Source organism: Lissotriton vulgaris, chromosome 12, assembly GCF_964263255.1.
Source record: "Lissotriton vulgaris chromosome 12, aLisVul1.2, whole genome shotgun sequence".
Lineage (NCBI taxonomy): Eukaryota > Metazoa > Chordata > Amphibia > Caudata > Salamandridae > Lissotriton > Lissotriton vulgaris.
In genome coordinates this window covers 1,359,405-1,373,628 of record NC_141700.1, presented here as the reverse complement: position 1 = coordinate 1,373,628, position 14,224 = coordinate 1,359,405, and the positions used below count along the sequence as shown (strand labels likewise).

The 14,224-nt window shown below is 49.1% G+C and overlaps 1 protein-coding gene across 1 annotated transcript in view; it reads left to right on the top strand.

The window, feature by feature from the left end:
* Positions 1–14,224, top strand: part of PCSK4 (proprotein convertase subtilisin/kexin type 4) — a 999,360-nt gene that overhangs the window by 964,089 nt on the left and 21,047 nt on the right. Inside the window, exons 13-14 of the mRNA XM_086946304.1 lie at positions 7,072–7,196; positions 7,843–7,962. Of these exons, the coding sequence (XP_086802430.1) occupies positions 7,072–7,196; positions 7,843–7,962 (245 nt within the window). The remainder of the gene's footprint in view (positions 1–7,071; positions 7,197–7,842; positions 7,963–14,224) is intronic.

Sequence of the window (14,224 nt, the reverse complement as noted above, 5' to 3'; positions counted from 1 at the left end):
ATGGATCTGGGGGAGCCAGGTATCAATATTGAGAAACTTATTGCACTATCCATGGAAGTACTCATGTCTGCAAATTTGAGGGCGCAGTTTTTTAAATCTATGTTTGATCTATACTACACTCCTGCATGAATGGCTAAGTGGGGGACTAAATTCGACGGCAGATGTTTTCGCTGCCAAGAGGAAAATGCAGATAGTGTACATATATTTTTTTCATTCGATAAGTTGTCGAGATTCATAGCAGATTTAGAAATTTTTCTGTCATTAGTTTTGAAAGCAAGGCTGACTATTACACCGGCAATGATGGTAATTGGGAACAATGGGAATAACTCACTGTATGTACATAGAACATTTTTTTTTTTGCAATGATCGTAGCACAATTATGTGTAGCTAAAGAATGGCTCCAGAAAGAACCACCAGTGTTTGAACTGTGGGGTGCGAAAATGTACAATTATTGTAAAATAGAATGGGGTTTGTTTTCTTTGAAAGGGGCTAAGAAGCGCAAGATTGGTTTGAGTATATGGGGAACATTTAGGGAATATGTCCAGGAGTGAGATATTATTGTTTATAATCAGATTTACTTTGTTCAATTTAAATTGAGTTACTTACCGTGTATTTGTGTACTAATTCTGCTGCTTTGAATACTAAAAAAAAAAAACAGAAAAAATGAATAGTGTGGTGCTACGGACCCATCCATCTTTTCTGCCTAAAGTGGTGTCCGATTTTCATGTAAATCAGACCATTTCTCTACCCACTTTCTTTCCAAATCCCTCTACTCCAGCTGAGAGGGCTCGGCATTCTCTAGACCTGAAAAGAGTTTTAAAATTCTATCTAGATAGGTCTAAGGTTATTCATCACTCTTATCATCTCTTTGTTAACTATGGATCGATCAGGACAGGTCATGCTGCCTCAAAACGTTCTATTTCAAGATGGATCGTTTCATGTATTAAACCTGCTTAACAGCTAGCGCAGAAGCCCCTGGTGGTTTCTCCCAAAGCGCATTCCACCAGAGGGAGAGCTGCGACGGCGGCTTTCCTCAATAATGTACCCATGTCTGAGATCTGTAAGGCGGCGACCTGGAGGTCCATCCATACATTTACCAGACATTACTGTCTCGATTCTGACACGAGAGCAGATACCCAGGTAGGCCAGGCCTCCTTGCGGAATCTGTTTAACAGCTAGTTTTGGGCTGCTATGATTGTTATGTTATGTTATGTTATGTTATAATGGTTTTTGTAACGCGCACTGTTACTCTAGAGTGTCCTGGCGCGGAGAATAAAGAGCAAAATGAGGGAACAGAAAGTTAGATCACCAAATTAAACAAGTGTGTTTTGAGCTGCTTCTTAAAGGTCAGGAACACAGAAATGTGTTGTAGACCCACAGGCAGTAGGTTCCAAGCCTCAGCCGATTTAGCCGAAATGGATTTGCCTCCCATTCGGATTCTGCGGAAGCGAGGGACAACCATTCTGCGTTGTGCCGCTGAACGCAGATGCCGGTTAGGCACGTAGAATGCAAAGCGTTTCTGAAGATACGCGGGGCCCAATCCATGCAGTGCTCTATAAGCCAGCGTCATAGCTTTGAACTGAACCCTCTGGGCCACCGGAAGCCAATGCAACTCCCGCAGGAGTGGACACGCACTAGTGCGCGTAGGGGCATTAAAGAGAAGCCTAGCTGCAGCATTTTGAATAATTTGTAGCTTATGCAGCAGGCAGGCAGGAAGCCCAACGAACAAAGGATTCGCATAGTCTAATCTAGACACAATCATGGCGCGGGTAACCATTTCTTTTGCTGCTCTGGGGAGCAGGGGGAAGAATTTCCTAAGCATTTTGAGGGTCCCAAAACAGACGCCTGCCAGCTTCTTTATGTGGTCCGAGAAGCTGAGATCCTCCCCGAACCAAATACCCAGATTCTTAGCAGGGCCTGATTTGGGCACCAGGCGGGGAAAGCCCGGAGGCCACACACAGGACCTAAAATCCTCCAGGAATTGTCCATAGAGAAGGATCTCCGATTTGTCCTTGTTGCATTTAAGGGAGGCCTTGGTCAGCCAGCGGAAAACCGCGGCTAGGCACCGTTGGGCCCTATCGGTGTCCAGGATAGCATCATTCCAGGTGAAGAGCAGCTGTGTTTCGTCAGCGTATGCAGTCACCTTGGCTCCCATCTCCTCCGCCAGATGGACAAGTGACGTCAGGTAGATATTAAAGAGGATGGGGCTCAGGGTCGATCCCTGAGGAACCCCCGTCCCCAAGTTCCTGACCTTCGAGGAGCAAGAGTCCATGCACACCTGTTGTGAGCGGGAGTCCAAGAAGGATGCTATCCATTGCCAGGCCACACCGGAAATGCCCACCGCCGTCAATCTATCCAGGAGCCTCTGGTGGGGCACCGTGTCGAAGGCGGCAGAGAGGTCGAGTAGGATGAGGGCAGCCCTGCCGCCCCCATCCAGACACTCCCTGATAGCCTCCGACATCTCCATCAGAGCGGTCTCCGTACTATAGGAGGATCTGAAGCCTGATTGCTCCGGATGGAGTGCTCCCGAGGATTCCACAAAAGCCTCGAGCTGCCGGAAAACCACCTTTTCACATACTTTCGCAAGTGCAGGCAGTAGCGAAATGGAGCGGTAGTTAGCCGGCTGCAAGGGGTCCAGAGTGGGTTTCTTCAGGAGGAGTTTAGCACACTTCCATTTCGCAGGGACACACCCCGACTGAAGGGAAACGTTCACCATATCCACTACCACTGGGCAGACTACCTCAGCTACCCCCGCCAGGACCCGCGCCGCGCAGGGATCCGCTGGGGAGCCCGATTTAAGGGCCTTCAAGAGCGCCAACACATCTGGTTCAGTAGTGGGTAGGTATAACACAAACGCGGCAGCACCAGCCAGCAAGTTAGCCCCAGGAGTCAAGGAATGAGATTCAGAGGGGCTGACCGCAGGGCCCACGCTCTCTTGAATCTTAACAATTTTATCGATGAAAAAGGACGAGAGCTCCTCACACCACTCATTAGATGAGGGAAGAGTGCTTTGCTCAGCACAGGGAGAAAGGAAACTTCGCACAATCGCGAATATCTCCTTACTGTTATTGTGGGACAGCATGATCCTCCCAGCAAAATGATCGCTCTTAGCCTTTCTAATGGCCGTGTAATACTCTCTCTGGGCAACGCGTAAAGACGCCTTGGCCAAGGGGCAGTAGTTCTGGCGCCAGGCGAACTTCAACTCTTTGCAGCTGTGTTTCAGATCCCTGAGGGTGGTTGTGTACCATGGCTGCATGTGTACCATGGCTGCGAAGGGCAGCGGCGCCTGGTGTTGCCCCGCTGACCCTTAACACAAGATCTAACCCCCTGGCTGATCCAATGATCAAAGTTGGCCACCTCCCCTTCCAAATCAGAGGCAGGCATGGGGCAGGACTGACCCAATATCTCAGAAAGTGCAGGGAGATTAACCTTTGTGGCCTGTGAGCCTGGTGTTGCCCCGCTGACCCTTAACACAAGATCTAACCCCCTGGCTGATCCAATGATCAAAGTTGGCCACCTCCCCTTCCAAATCAGAGGCAGGCATGGGGCAGGACTGACCCAATATCTCAGAAAGTGCAGGGAGATTAACCTTTGTGGCCTGTGAGCCGGAGGCAGACGTAGTATATCTGCAGTGCCGAATGTCCTCCCAGGAGAACCTAATCAGAAAGTGATCAGACCAAGTCATGGGCTCAGGATCACAAAGAGATATAGGGAAATTAGCACAGACCAAATCAATAAGGTGGCCTCCCGAATGCGATGGGAGTTGCACATGTTGGATTAGCTGGGCGAAATTCAGGGCATCCAAAAGGGCCCGCACCTCCGGGGTGGAGGGGGAATCCAGGTGAATATTAAAATCACCTAATAGGAGATATTTGGGGTAGCGAAGGGAGCGTGGGACAATGGTGTCCGCCAGCGTTTTCAGAAAGGATCCAGAAGGCCCTGGAGGGCGATACACCAGAGTCCCCCCTAAAGTAAATTGTGGGGAAATAGTCAGCACAAAATCAAGTGCCTCTCCCTCCACCGACCCCTCTCCAGGCTTCACTGGTGAAACGCCATGATTCCCTAAGCACCACCGCAATCCCGCCCCCTCTTCCACTTCCTCTGTCCGCCCTTATAATTTTATAGCCTCTAGGTATAGAGAGTTCCACAACTGGGGCACTCGATTCATTCAGCCACGTTTCCGTGATAAACAAGACATCCAATGTGTCATCTATCAATAGCTCATAGATATCTGCCGAGTGTTTCACCATAGACCGGGCATTAATGAGGACTGCCTGAATTCTATGGGCGCCCTTAGTAACGGGCGAAACGAGGGGCGCTGGAGCCATCAGGCAGAAGTCACAAACCGGACATTTCGTGTCAGGATTGGCCAGATCCACCAAGTGGCCTTTCAGCAAGTCACTCAGCTCCCAAATATAGAGCAGAGCTTTTCGCGAATATCTGTGTGGTGTAATAGCCGAATCTGGTACCGGTACTGGGTCAGATTGGGCAGCGCGACTGGCCCTAGGCACGGCCGGGGCGCAGACGGGCTTGCCTTTGGTGCTCCTTCGGCGCGCCGGCGGCGCGCCTGCTGCACGCGTTCGGCCAGCCATTTGCAATATGTAACTTCGCCCCACCCCCAGCTAGACCGCAGCGAGCAGCCCCACCGGGATCCGGGTCCTCACCCAAGATGGCGCCTGCCCTCAACTCAATCGGCATGACAGCCGCGGTGGAATGGGGCAGGGAGGCACACCTTGGCGCAAGTGCAGGTAGTAAATCACCAGCGTTATAACCCAGAACACAATCGGCAAATAATGCAGAGAAGTTACAAAGTTTAAAAAAAATAAGAAAGATGGTTTTAAAAAGCATAAAAAGGATCGTGATAATGCGGGTGGCAGAAGAGCTCCACACTTTCAACAGGCTCGCAGTCTGCCCCCAAATGCTCGAGCGGGACCTCGTAAGTGCTGCCACCAACTCACGAGTACCGGTCTTTTTAAGTTGGAACATGTACTTCTCATTTACCTGCAGGTGGTTGATGGGCTTGCTATTCTATTCAGTGCTTATGACTATTGATGAGGATCCCCTGGAAGAGAAGGATAAGTTACTTACTTGTAATCCTTGTTCTCTTCCAGGGGTATCCTCATCAAATTCATAAGCAACCCACCCGCCTCCCCAGGTAAATGAGAGATATGCATCTCTGACTTGTGGTTTAGTCCTGACTTCAGGGTTATGCAAAGAACAACTGACCTGACTGTCACCCCTGAGGCATGATGGGAAGCCTGGGGTCATGGCTGCCTTAAAGGCACAGTGCCAGTTTTCTAGCTGAAAATGCTTTCAGTCTTTGTGTTATTACTTTTCAATGCAGCTTATGGCTGACAATGTCTTTTATTAGCAATTTTCAGGATTTATGAGTGTTTTTACTCATTAAAACACAAAGTTCAAGGACTATTTGACCTAATGTGTTTTTGTTCCCTTCCTAATTGCTGTGCATATACAAGTGTTTACATTGTCTAGCCTTGGTTTTGGGGCTGCATTGGTGTGAGAAAAATGATATATGTATGTACATATATTTGGAGAGAGATATATGTGTTTTTTACATATATATTTTTATATTGTTTCTGGGGTCCGGGACATGGGCGGGAATATTCAGGGCTTATGACTTTGATGAGGATACCCCTGGAAGAGAACTAGGATTACAGGTAAGTAACTTATCCTTCCCACCCAACACAACAGACTTCTACTAGACTTCCTCTTGACCACAGCAGTGAAAATGATCCTAGCCAAATGGAAAAACACATCCAAAGTGACATTCAAAGGATGGCTGAATTGGGTAATATTTCTCAGAGGAGCAGACAACACTGCACTCAGACACACACCATGGAAAAACCCAAACAGAAAAATGTGGGAGAAACTGGACACATACCTAAATACATACAGGCCACCATGAAGACCAAAGAAAGACCTAATCCAGCCAAAAGACCCCAATTTGCCCGGTCGACCAGACATCAAGAGCCACTCGACAAATATATGTTCTATGTTTTATGTTAAGTTTAATGTTTCAACGATTAAGTAACCAAACGCAACAACCAGAGCTCAATTTGTAGCACGTGCTGAAAACGGGGGCAGATATGAGCAAACCAGCAATAACCAATGTTAACGCCTACAAACAATTAACTGTAGTATGTCATTGTTGTTTGTTTTATTGTTTATTTCTGTAACATGTAAAAATCAATAAAAAAACTTAAAAAATAAAATAAAAACATTATTTTGTAAATGTTCTAGCACGCCAATAAGCTAATGTAGGTCGGACAGTGCTACGTACACTCTTTCAAACAACGGCACACCCACAGGTTAACCACCGCTTTGTGGAGAAATGGTTTACAGTCTATGCAAAGCATGTGTATCTACAGCTGCATGTCTCGAATGGATTATGTTGCTTAACAAGGAAACATTTGTTTGTGGAATGTAGTGCTGTAGATTCACACACACACCCACCCTCCTCCTCGGTCACCTGTGGCCGTTAATGTTGCCTTTAACTTTTTGCTATGCATGTCAGTCTCTTTACATACTTTATACTCCATTCTCACTCACCTGCGGGAAAATAATCTAATAATGGAGTTGATGCCCATGGACATTATCACCAGGAGGAGGAGTCACTTGAACTCGTGCCTCGAAAGACTTCTTCGAAGATAAACAACTTGCACACATCCTGATCCAAAATTAGATGGCAGGAGTATGTAAAGCATGTGAGTGAATCTGCAGCACTATAGGCCACGAATGAATGCCTACAGGGTAAGTAACAAATTCCTTACTGAGAGGGCCGGACTGGAAACACAAACCAGCCCTGCCAATTCTGCCAGACAGGCCCCGGGGAGAGGGGCTGGGGCTGCTAGCGAGAGGCAGTACTGCTTCCGCTTTACCACTGCTGCTGCTTTTGTTCAAGGGGGCCGAGCCGGCCCCATCACTTGAAAACCGGCCCCCACCCTTATGGCCCCCCAGGATAACATCCAGTGCCTTCTATGGCCAGTCCAACCCTGCTTCCTGAGTTTCCTTCTATTTTACTGAGATTGGTTTCCTTTTCCTCCCCTGCAGGCCTTATGACACTAGCACCATCGGTTACAAGGACTGGGTGTTCATGACCACCCATAGCTGGGACGAAGATCCACAAGGCCTCTGGACCCTGGAGCTGGTGAACAAGGGTGATTACAGCAACAGTGGTACGTTTCCCAATTCATTGCATCTTTAAAGGGTAGGGTTGCTTGTGTGATCCAGCCGGTACCACTCTGGTACCAGGCCTTCTGTCTAGGGGGCCCAGAGATGGCTAAAGCAAGTGTATGTAGCATTCATGACCACCCTGGCTGTCTCTGTTACACCTTCATTGCTATGTCTAATTCACTGCCACAGTATTCACACCCACCCGGGATTTCCCTCCTGTACTGGTACCGTTGCTGCATTCACACCCACCCAGACTGCCCTGCTGCACTCACCCGTCCTGGATGTACTACAGCAATTATACTCACCCTTTATTCTCTGTGTCTCTGACACTCACTCTGACATTCCTGCAGCACTGTCCCATCAGGACTACCTCTGTTGTACTTTTGCAAATAGAGAGACTACCCCAGATTCCCTAATGCCCATCCTTCTGCTGCCCACACTGACTACCCCAGCCTCACAGACACCCTCACTGCCCCTACTTACTAAGCCAACGAGACATGCCTTGCAGTACTCACACCCTGCTCCATACGTCTGGCTCAATGGTGTCTGTTCCAGCTCTGGTTACACAGAAACTTTCATGCATCTGTTGTGCTGGTGTTCAATCACACTGTCCTCACTGACCCCTCTGTCCCTCTCTCCACTCTTCAGGGCTGCTTCATAGGTTTACATTACTGCTCTATGGCACAGAGGAGGATGTGATTGGCCGAGTGATCGCCAGCAGCGTCCTTAGCAAGTGTTTAACGTGGAACCTGAAAGGAATGTGTGTGGGTAAGTGACAGTCGAGACAGGGGAGGGCAGAGGAGAGTCCTATGGCTCATCTCGGACGCTTGTATCTTAGGCTAGCACCAGTCCTTCTCTCTACACACAACCAATATTCAGAGGTTGGCTCCACACTGAACCCGTCAGTGTGATACCCCTTGGAGGTCTGTGCTTACTTACTTAGCTAGTCTGGAATGTAGGTGGAAGCGAATCTCGACTTAACCATAATCTCAAGCCCGGGAACTTTCAGAAATTCAGATGCTCTGAGTATTTGAGGGCTCAAAGTCCAGCTCAGAAAAGTGAATATTTCCAAGAGTCATTCTATCTATGAAAGATACTAATGCTGGAGAACTAGAGGTGTAGCAATAAACGTTATTCACTTGACAAATCTGGGCTTTCAACCATTCCAGTACACCTGTGAATCTTCCACAGAAGCAGGATTCAGCTTCATGCAGGCAACAGTGAACCCAAGGAAGATTGCAATATGGAGAAGCACTTTTACAGGCAAGTAACTGAAGTGTGTCTGGGACTGAAGTTGCATAGATCGTATACAATGTGTAGAATATTTCCCCAGTATTAGGGTGTCTTTCATAGATTCACATGCTTGAATATTCCCTGTCGCCGAAGTGGGAGCCTCTCGGTAAATAAAATAGCAATAAAAACCCAAGAAATATATATATATGTAAATACATAAAATATAATAATACACAATAGAAATAGGTCAATTGTCCCGATGACGAGATCTGCCGTCTCCGGTTCGTCAACAACTACAGTGACGACGACATCGGCTTCTGGTTCGTCGATGGTAGCTCCGTGGACGGCGTCTACATCAATGAAGGTATGCCTAAGCTTCAAAACTGTCTCGTCTACGATACCTATTTTTTCGTCGTCGAAGAAGAGGCTCTCGTCATTGACGGGTTCAACGTCAACATCGGCCTCGTCGACTTTGGCACCGTCGACGGTGGCTCCGTTGACGACGGCTCCATCGACGCCTGTTCTCTTGTCGTCGACGGCTTCGACAACGACCTCGTCGCCGGTGGTGCCGTCTGCCTTCGCATCCTTACCTTTGGTGCCACTTCCTTCATCTGGGTCGGGTGTTTCCTCCGCCGACCCTTTGCACCAACGTCGCCAAGAGCCTCTGGAACAACTTAACATACCCTGTGACACACAGCTACCCTCTCCCCTGTTTGCAACAGGTTTTGAGTCAGACTCTGCGTCTGAAGATGAAGAGGATGATCATTTCAGGGCAGCACGTAGCCCTTCCGAACTGGTCATTAAGTGGCAGGACTATGGAGATGATCATGAGGACGCTTATGTTCAAGAGGAAGCAAAAATTTGCAGGAGTGTGACCCATAAACCAAGTCGGGATTGGGGTAGATCCCGAAAGCCTTTTCCTGCCGGACCTGCCGCTGTATTCACACAGCCCTCGGATTCACTCCCACACAGATACTTGGATTCCCTCAGGATCTACGATTTCGCCGCCGCGAGCAACCAGACTTTACCGCCCTGGAATCGTCCAAACTTTGGCACCCCCTTCTCCAGATTACAACCACCTTGTAAACCAGACAACCACGTCCTGAAGACGATCCCAATTTGATGAGGATCGAAACACCGTCGACTCCACAGCGCAATGCTAGGTGCATATTCTACCTTGGCTCAATACAAATCGTGAATTAATCTAGACAGTTACTTCATTTTTTATCATCCTTGAGCCACCCACTGTATATTACTTTCACTATTGTTCACTTTGCGCCGCTCACGCTGTTCACCTTGTCACTTGCGTCGCCACATTTCCTCCCTTGTACATATTTACGCATCAAGTGCAATCTGGTTGTCATATGATTTCTCCCATACAGTGCTGCTATAACTGTATAAATATGACTCGATATAATTTTTGTTGAAATACAAGATGAATAACATCTAAACTTAATTGAATGGAAGTCTCCTTTTATTCTGCACTTGTAATTCTAGTCGCATATATACTTAATTGTCTACAAAAATTTTACCTGTTGGGATATTGTATGTTTTTCTACCTATGTCCAAGAGGAAGGCACGTCCATTCAAGTTCCTATGGCGTCACTGCCTCTTTCCCTTATTACAAATCTTCAGTATATGTTGGAAGACTACAACAAACGTTTCCGACTATCTGGTCATGGGTCGCCTCTACCAGCGTCCCTAGCGCCTGCAACATCACCTACCACTGTTCCGCTACCGCAGGCGGCACCACCGCCGACTGTAGCTTCAACATCTGTTCAAATACATGCTACGGTGTATCAAGATGATGAGGATGATAATCTTCGTCCAGATAGAGAGGATGGAGAGCTGCGAGATGATGATGATACGGATGGTAATGGCGATATGCAAGACTGGGACGACTACCAGATCCAAACGCCGTCCCCACTGTGAGAAGGTGGCCTGATATGCAGTGCTCACTATTCTAGTGAACACTATGTATCAGTCCAGCAACCCTTATTGATGATTGGTTGTAAGTCAACCTTATAGACCAGCTATCCTAGTAGCGTGGATACGAGCAGTCTAAGGCTAAAGACTCGAGAGGGCGTGTTAAGCCAGCTGTTATACCACACATATACCCCTTGAATACCAAGTGAAAGGACACCACACAAGTGTTCTGAAAATAAACAGTTATTTATTAAGAATCACAACAGCCCTGTACTCTTTATGAGGACAGGGTACTAAGCACAAACCAAAACTCTTACAAAAATACTTAAGTTAGCACAGTATATACAAATGCCCGAGGGGCACGGAAAACCATATACTCTGAAAGTGGAATGCGAAATTACTAGCAAGTAAGTACAGTACTAATAGGCTTAGGAATCGCTAGGACTTAACTATAGAATCGTTAGATTACTTCTAGGAGACCCAGGGGACTCGGGTGCAGTGTGTGTACTCTCACGCGAGATGCGGGACAAAGTCTATGGTAGCTAGGAATTGCAAAGTTAGTGTTCTCGGGCGAACCCGACCTGGTAGGAAGAAAACAAAAGTGGATTCTGACCCTTGGATACTGAGGCTATGCTGGGGCACCGAAATGCCGAAGTTACCTAGCCCAGGGGCTGCAGCTGCATAGGACTCAAAGGACGTCGGGAATCCTCGTTGACGGACCAGGAGCCTGGAAGAAAGAAGTTGCTGGCAGGCGACCAGTGAAGAAAGTTCGGTGGATCCAAGCCTGGATCGATGGAAGATGACACCTGAAAGCAGAGGGGACCAAGTTCGAGACTACTAGCCAGTAGTCAGTGGGCACCAGGAGGGCACCGGATGGTAGCCACCTCGACAAGGTGAGTGGGTGACGCTGTGCTCGGAGATCTCACGGACCAGGAGGCGTTGTCGGCGACCAGGATGGAGGATCGAGCTGTCCCACGAAGATAGAAGCTGTCGGCGTCGCTGGACCCAGGATTGGGCAACAAAGCCTTGGCAAATTCAAGCCCACGCGGTGGACCTAAAATGGCGTCTGGAGTGGACCAGGAGGGTCCGGGGTGCCTCTCTTGAAGAAGGAAGCAAGGGCCAGTCTGGAGCAACCAGACCAGCAGCAGTGTTGTCGTCGGGCGTCGTTCAGAAGGCCACAAGCCAGCCGGCTAGTAGCCAAACAACGCGGTGCACAGCAAACAGCAGAAGGGCCCCACGCAGATCGTGGAGATGCAGGGAGGCTGATCTTGGGTGCTGGAGCTGCGCAGGGTTGGGGCTTCTCGGACCCCAAAGCACTCACCAGTGGAAGACTCGGTGGGCTTGTTATGCAGAAGTCGTGCAGTCTTGGCGATCGTCGGTCCCTCGAGGTCTCGTCGCACTCACAGTTCTCAGCTTTGCTGTAGAGGTGAGTAGAGGTCAGAGGTGCCAGGGAAGCCGGGTCTCGTCGAGCTGGGTCATCGGATTCGTGAAGAAGGACTTGCAGCAGACCGCAGTGTTCTTAGGATGCAGGGTGACTACTCCTTAGCCACAAGGGAGAATCTTGAAGAAGGAAATCTTGAAGTCCTTTCGAAGAAAGTCGTGTCTTGATTCCAAAGATGATCTAATTTGAACAGGGGGCCCGCTCCCATCTTTATACTAAAAAAGGGGGCTGACCCGGTGACTAGGTCCTGCCTATGGGTGGGACTAGGAGGGGGGTGGTTACACCCCTCTGCCATGCCGGACTTTCCCCAGGCCAGGGGCTGGTGTGCCCCTGGAACTGGTTCTGACCGGCCTATGCGTAGTGAGCACCGGGGTGCCACTCAGCAGTCACCTTCCTGAAAAGCCCTGCCTACCCAGGATACACAAAACCATGTCTGGGACGGTACTAGCACCGCCCCTGACAGGAAACCCTTTGTCCAGGCTCCCCTCACTGGGAGGACTCCCAGATGCAGGGGGTCAGACTCGTGTCTGTGGTGGCAGCATCCATTTTGTGGAGCTGAGGCTTTGCTTAACTTTAACCGGGGTTCACAGTTACATACATGTCGTGTCCCTCTAGAAGGGTGGAATGCTAACCCCGTCGCCAGAATTGGCGAGGGGTTAGTATTCCAATTCGTATGACACCTTACTCGACATGTTTTGATAAAGCAATACCAAAGATAGCATTTAACCGCGAGGATTATAATGCACTTAAGAGTATATGGTATGCGATATCATGGAACAGCTATTAGGACTTGGTTCCGCAAGCTGCAGACAGGCTCAGCTCATGCCAGAGCACCATCTCACACGATTCCAAGCACTCTGCCTTCAGGATTGTCAAGGCCTGCCATAGGAGTGACTGATAGGAATCTGTGTGTCCATTTTAGGGTTAGGTATAGGTATACTACACCTACAGCAAAGGGTGATTACACGACTTTGCCCCAGCTGTCATGCAGCCAGTTGTGTCAAATTTAGGAGGCCAGCCAGGGGTGGCATAATACATGCTGCAGCCCCTGGCAGCCCTGGGTACACCTATGCCCTGAGTTACAGGGTCTGATAAGGTGGCCCAGTACCAATTGGAAATGTACCTAGGGTACATGGAATCCATTTTACAGAGAGAGCAGTAGGCCTGGGGTCCTGATTGGCAGGGCCCTAGGTCGACTATGTCAAAAACCAGCTAGAACACAGGGCAAAAAGTTGGGGGCAACCATAGTCAGGAGGTACCTTCCTACACAACCCCCCCCCCACCCCCAAACGAAAGGAGATAAGGCTATCCTTGTCCAGGTAAGCCTCTATTACCTAAGTGGCCATATAAGGAAGGACCAGCTCTGGCTTGGTTTCCCCCTGTGTCATGGTCCACTAGGCAACCCCTCACCCTAAGGGTATCTGAGGGTCTCCGCCATAGGGAATCTCTGCCTTTGGTGTGCCTTGGGAAAGAAGAAGGCTGATGCTGGGATGGAGTACTGAAGTGAGGCTCCTCTACCTTTGGGCTCAACTTCCTCCAATCACCATTCATCATGTGTGCCTTTCTTTCTTTAGCTGAGATGCACTGAGCTCTCAGGGTCAGCCTCTGGCTACCTAAAGCTGGAGGCTGAGTCCCTCTGTTTGGCTTACTGGAGGGACAGGTCAGGTCTGGGGTTTTTAGGCCCCATGTTTGGCTGTGTCCAACAGTGTCCAGCTGTGGGAGTTCCCTAACTACTTTTAAGGGGGATCCCTCAGGAGTCTGTTCTATTTTCACTTGGCTAGGTTTACCAGCTTCAGTGATCCTAATCTGCTGATTAAGGGGTTCTTTTGGACAGGGGGCCCTTTGGGGTCCACCACTGGCCTCCCTGATCTCTTCAGCCCTGGGCTGACTGAGGCAGGGTAGAGAGGTGCAGGTTACCTGTTCCAGACTGGGTCCCACCTGGGAAGGGTCCACTGCCATCAGGGGCTCTGCCAGGCTAGGCCTGACTACCTCTGGGGCAGTTCCTTCAACAGGGGTAGAGTCAGTTCCCTGAGGAGGCTGGATCTCACCTAGTGTCTGGGAGGGGGAAGACTCTTCTTCCTCCTCAATGCTCTCTGTTTGAGTGGAGTGATCCATTGTTTCAGGCTTCACAACCTCACTATCTGTTTGAGTAGAGGCTGAGACCATTTCAACCTTGCCAACCTTTTCAGGAGGCACTCAGTCTGTGTTTGGGCTGTGACTGTCACAGCCCTCCTATCCTGTTCTGGAAAGTCTGTCTGAGCCTGGGCAGTGGCTACCACTGCCCTTCCAACCTTTTCAGGGAGGAATGGTGCTTGGACTGAGGCTGTAGCTATTACTGCCCCACTAACCCGTCTGGATAGGCCTATCATTCTGGAGTGAGTTTCTTGCTCCACCTCAGCCCATGCTGAGAGTTCCAGGTCATTCCCCAGT